The 5,291-nt window shown below is 58.7% G+C and overlaps 1 protein-coding gene across 1 annotated transcript in view; it reads left to right on the top strand.

Moving 5' to 3' along the window:
- The window catches only part of RIPK4 (receptor interacting serine/threonine kinase 4), a 22,085-nt gene extending 19,984 nt beyond the window's left edge, over positions 1–2,101 (top strand). The window contains exon 6 of the mRNA XM_011372876.2: positions 911–2,101. Coding sequence (XP_011371178.1) covers positions 911–2,067 — 1,157 coding nt within the window. The 3' untranslated portion in view covers positions 2,068–2,101. The remainder of the gene's footprint in view (positions 1–910) is intronic.
- Positions 2,102–5,291: the final 3,190 nt, after the last annotated feature.

Genomic DNA, 5,291 nt, shown 5'->3' on the forward strand with positions numbered 1-5,291 from the left:
ACGAGGGAATTCCTTCTGAAGGCAGGACTGTTCCTGGGTGCTGAGGGCCCCCAGGAGTTTGCAGAGTGACTCTTCGGGGTGAAGGACGTTTTGTGCAGGGAGGCCCCGCTGCAGAGCCTGAGTGGAGGTGGGCGGTGGTGCGGAGGTCCAGAAGGGAGGGGGCCCGGCTCCCGTGGGGAAGCCCCTCTCCGCTGCTCTCAGATGCCACCTCGTCCTCACGCAGAGGGAGGTCCAGTTATTGGCTCAGCCCAGAAGTCGGGGTCAAAGCACCGAGCCCCATGGGGCCAGTTCCGTTTCCCGCCTTCCACCGGCACCCCACCCCCGAAGCGAGGCCCTGTACGTGTCTCATGAGGGACTCTGATGCGGGGTTTTCATGACGGGTGGGGCTTTTTTGTGAATCGTGGTCCTCGTGAGATGGGGGACTCAGTCTTTTCACGACGATCATGGGGACGTAGGGACAGGAGGCGCCATTTGGAGGCTGGGCTGGGAGCACGCCACCAGGCCCTGGAGGGGTGGCCCTGGGGTGGCGGCTGCCAGCTCTCTGGTGGTCCGGGGGCTGCAGCCCGGTCCGCGTCCCACCCCGCTTCCCGTGAGCGGTCACCTCCGGTCCCGAGTCCAGCCAGGGGCCTGTTTTGTTTTACATCCTTTAATCACGACCCTACAGCGTGGCTCGAAGGATTTTTATTTTGCAAATTGACAAAGGAGCTTCTGGGAGGCATTGATTGGCCTGCCTAGGATCTCCCCGCTAGATCTAAGATAAGTGAGCAGGGACGACATGCCATGTGCGCGTCAGGTAGAAAGCGACCTGAAGGCCACGCGGAGGTGTGGGTCACCTCGGGACAGCAGCCCGGCCTCCAGGGGAGCCTGCGGGCCGGCGGCCTCGTCTGACCCTTGCATCTGCTCTCCCCAGACCTCGGCATGGCGGACGTGCAGAAGAAGAAGCTCGTGGATGCCATTGTGAACGGGGACACCAGCCGGCTGATGAAGCTCCTGCAGCCGCAGGACGTGGACCTGGTGCTGGACGGCGGCGGCACCCTGCTGCACCTGGCGGTGGAGGGGGGCCAGGAAGACTGCGTCAAGTGGCTGCTCCTCAACAACGCCAACCCCAACCTGACCAACCGCAGGGGCTCCAGCCCGCTGCACGTGGCCGTGGAGAAGCGGGCGCGGGGCATCGTGGAGCTGCTGCTGGCCCGGAAGGTCAGCGTCAACGCCACCGACGAGGACCAGTGGACGGCGCTGCACTTCGCCGCCCAGAACGGGGACGCGTGCAGCACGCGGCTCCTGCTGGAGAAGGGCGCCGCCGTGGACGCGGCGGACTGCGAGGGCCGCACGCCCCTGCACGTGGCCTGCCAGCACGGGCAGGAGGGCGTCGTGCGCACCCTGCTGCGCCGCGGCGTCGATGTGGGCCTGCCGGGCAAGGGCGCCTGGCTGCCGCTGCACTACGCCGCCTGGCAGGGCCACCTGCCCATCGTCCGGCTGCTGGCCAAGCAGCCGGGGCTGAGTGTGAACGCCCAGACGCTGGACGGGCGGGCGCCCCTGCACCTGGCCGCCCAGCGAGGGCACTACCGCGTGGCCCGCACCCTCACCGACCTGCGCTCCGACGTCGACGTCCGCAACGAGCTCGCGCAGACGCCCCTGCACGTGGCCGCGGAGACGGGGCACACGAGCACCGCCAGGCTGCTCTTGCACCGGGGAGCCAGCAGGGAGGCGGTGACCGCGGAGGGCTGCACCGCCCTGCACCTGGCTTCCCGGAACGGCCACCTGGCGACCGTCAGGCTCCTGCTGGAGGAGAAGGCTGATGTGCTGGCTCGGGGGCCCCAGGGCCAGACGGCGCTGCACCTGGCCGCAGCCCACGGGCACGCGGAGGTGGTAGAGGAGCTGGTCAGTGCCGACGTGCTCGACCTGCCCGACGAGCAGGGGCTCAGCGCGCTGCACCTGGCCGCCCAGGGCAGGCACGCCAAGACGGTGGAGACGCTGCTCAAGCACGGGGCGCACGTCAACCTGCAGAGCCTCAAGTTCCAGGGGACCCTCAGCCCCGCTTCCACGCTCCGGCGAAGCAAGACCTAGCCTGCTGCCCTCGGAGCCTGGAGCCCTGGCGGGGCTCCCGTCCCACTGTCCTGGCCCAGCGTGGGGACAGAATGATGTCATGCGTGTCAACTCCCCTCGCCTTGCTGATGGCTGGTGGCGCATCGGCTGGACAGGCCGTCGGGGGCAGGTGGCCGCTGGCTCTTGATTCGTGTTGGAGTCCGCTTGGGCCTGTACCCTCCGCATGAAGGCATTCGACCCACGTGGTCCAGAGGGACGATGGAATCATCTCGTCACGCCCCTGCTCATGGGTCTTCAGCGGCAGACCTGGGTGCCATCGCATCTGCCCTGCCCGGAGCAGAGCCACGGACCACGCCGGCCCGCGGAGGCGGGGCAGGAGCAGCCGCGTCCTGTCTTTGTTGGCGGCAGGCGAAGCAGCCTGTTCCGGAGTGTTTTAGTGGAATTCTTGTTCTATGGAATATCGTCAGTAGATGAACACAGTATCAGCTGTTGCTTTAAATCTTAGAGATGTTCATGTCATGGGTTAGGCTAGTCTGTGCGGGTCGTGTGCAAACGAGGTTGGTTCCTGAACACAGCGGCCTTCCCGGCTCTCCCGCACCCACACCTTTCAGTCGGCTCCTGGTGCCCGCACACACCTCCACCCACACTGCTCGCCCTTGCTCATTTCTCAGTGCAAAGACTGGTTTTGGAACTCCAGAGCCATCTGTGTAAGAGTCATAAAAAAATTCGCCACAACCTCAGTTTTGGACTAAAAACGGCGTTACCCAGATGGATGAACCGCCTGCCTCGTGAGTCCCTTTCCAGCTCTGACGTTTGGAAAGCTGGTCGTCCGTGTGGAGTGCTGCTGTTTTGGGGTCTCAGTGGGGCTTTCTGACCTACCTTACAAATGGCTGCACTGTACAACCCCCCAGGTGGCTCCAGGGGCCCACCACACACTCTGGGCTGTCAACGATGTGGTTAGCCAGCCCTTTTCCCCATTGTAACACGTGTCCCATTGGCACCCCCCAAATACTGGTAATCGAGTGAGTTTGCTGCAGGAGCCGACGCTGTCTGCAAACACGCCCTGTCGTGCGATACGGAGAAAGATTGATGTTAATGTACCGTGTATGTTGATGTGAGTCTGTGGGCAGGATACTTCTTTTCTATGACAGGAAATATCCAGACTTTCTTAGAACTGGCTATGTTTTAATACGCCTCACGCTTTTGCTACAGATGCTACTATGGTATGGAATGTGTGGAAAGCGACGTCTGTCTGGTGTAAATAAAGCTACGTAAGCTACTTTTTTTTGGAGTCAGACTGCTTTTTCTTAGACATAAGCTCGAGTAGTCGGATTTCTGAAAACGGGAGACTCGGGGCTCTCATGCGTGGTGTGGACACGGTGACACGGGCGACCCCTGGGCGTCCTGCCTCCTCAGCCCGGACCTTTCCGCGCGTGAACCAGCAGGGACGTGAGCGAGTCTTGACGGGAGAAGCTCCCGGCACCGAAGTTTTTATTTCGTTTTAAATGTTTGTAATTCTTATGTTTGTTTGTTAACTTTACATTTTGAAAAAATTTGAAATTATAGGGAAGTGATAAGGGTGGCGCGTAGAACTGTGGTTATCCCGTTAGCCGATTCCCACGGTTTCCATTTCGGCTCATTCTCCTCATCACTGTTTTCTTTCTCACCCACCCACCCACCTGTCCATCTACCCCCCATCCACCTGTCGAGGTGGCAGACGGTGTGCCCCGTGACCCCCACAGCCTCATGTGGATCTCCTGAAAACAATTTCCTCTATAACCACAGTGTCTCCATTGCAGCCAAGAAATTCATGTCGAGACAATACTTACAGCTGACCCACAAATCCTTTTCACATTGTGTCGATCGTGTCAAACGTGTCCTTTACGGGACACACGGCCTCCAGCAGCAGCAGCAGCAGGAGCAGGAACGATGGACTCTCCCCCTTCTCTGCTCCGGACGCCCCGTGCCTTGTCTCCTGGCCCCTGGTCCTCAGTCTTCTGTTATCTTTCGGGATCTCGCCTTTTTGTGGGCGTATAGCCAGTTATCTTGCGGAATGTCCTTAATTTAGGTTTGTCTTAATTCCTTCCAGGGTCTGACTTAGGTTATGTATTTATTTTGGTAGGAAAACCATAGATGTGATGATGTATAAAAATAGAGCTTTCCCTTCTCCCCTTTCATATTTTTATTTACAGGCATACCTTGCTTTATTGCGTGTCACTTTATTGTGTTTCACAGGTGTTATTTTTTTTTTTAACAAATCGAAAGGTGGACCCCCACCAGCAAAAAAGCTTGCAGTGTGCTGTATTGTAATGCTCACTTTCTCTCGGTGGTCTGTCTATCAGTAAGCAGTCAGGGATTCCTACTTAATCAGAGGTTTCTACTCCATTATTATTTATCTTGATGTTCAAATTATATCAAATTATATTCAAATTATATCAAGTTGATATTCAATTATATCAAATTGGTATTCGATTCGGCCACCTCGAGAGCCTTCGCACGGCTCTTGTGTGTCCCACACGCTTTCTGTCACGTCCTGCTGTCTGACATCATCTCGCACTGCCCCGGCCCCGGCCCCGGCCCCGGCCTCCGGAGCAGCCATTCCTCCAGGGTATCTGGCTGCTTTTAGCGGAGAATGGTACTTAGAAGCCCAGATCGGGGTGTTGGGTGTGCTCATTGCTCTGGGTATCGCTGCTTCTGGCCCTCTTGGCGAACAGGTTAGGAGTATAGTGTAACACACGTGTGTGCACATGTGCACATCTCAGTCTTAAGAGCCACGATTTCACACCGGTGCTTTCAATTACAGTCCGACACCCCCGGCCTGACCGCGCTCATGCTTCCCGTGACCGAGGAGGCCCCCGTCCTCCCCAGCGTGCACGTTTGTGCCATCCCCTGCTGTGCCGGTGACCTCCCCAGCCTATGTCCCCTCACATGGGCCGAGCCAGCCTGGTGCCCAGCGGTGTGCCGGTTCAGTCCCCGGCCTGGGGAACAACAATGCTCTCAAAAGACCTTTGTGCCAGGATTACAAACCCGTGAACTTGTTTTGCTAAAACTCTGCCATTGGCTTACCGTCCCTTCCTTTCCACGTGGCGCCTCTGTCATGTCATTTCCTGTCCCGTCTTGAGACAGCAGTCGATGAACCGTTGTATTTCTTTGCTTCCCGGGACATTCGGCTCATCCCCCGCCTTCCCTCTGACCCCCCGTCCGTGCTGCTGCGTTCAGGAGCATCTCCTGGTTTGAGGACTGCA

The sequence above is a fragment of the Pteropus vampyrus genome, unplaced genomic scaffold (genome assembly GCF_000151845.1).
Source record: "Pteropus vampyrus isolate Shadow unplaced genomic scaffold, Pvam_2.0 Scaffold214, whole genome shotgun sequence".
Classification (NCBI taxonomy): Eukaryota; Metazoa; Chordata; class Mammalia; order Chiroptera; family Pteropodidae; genus Pteropus; species Pteropus vampyrus.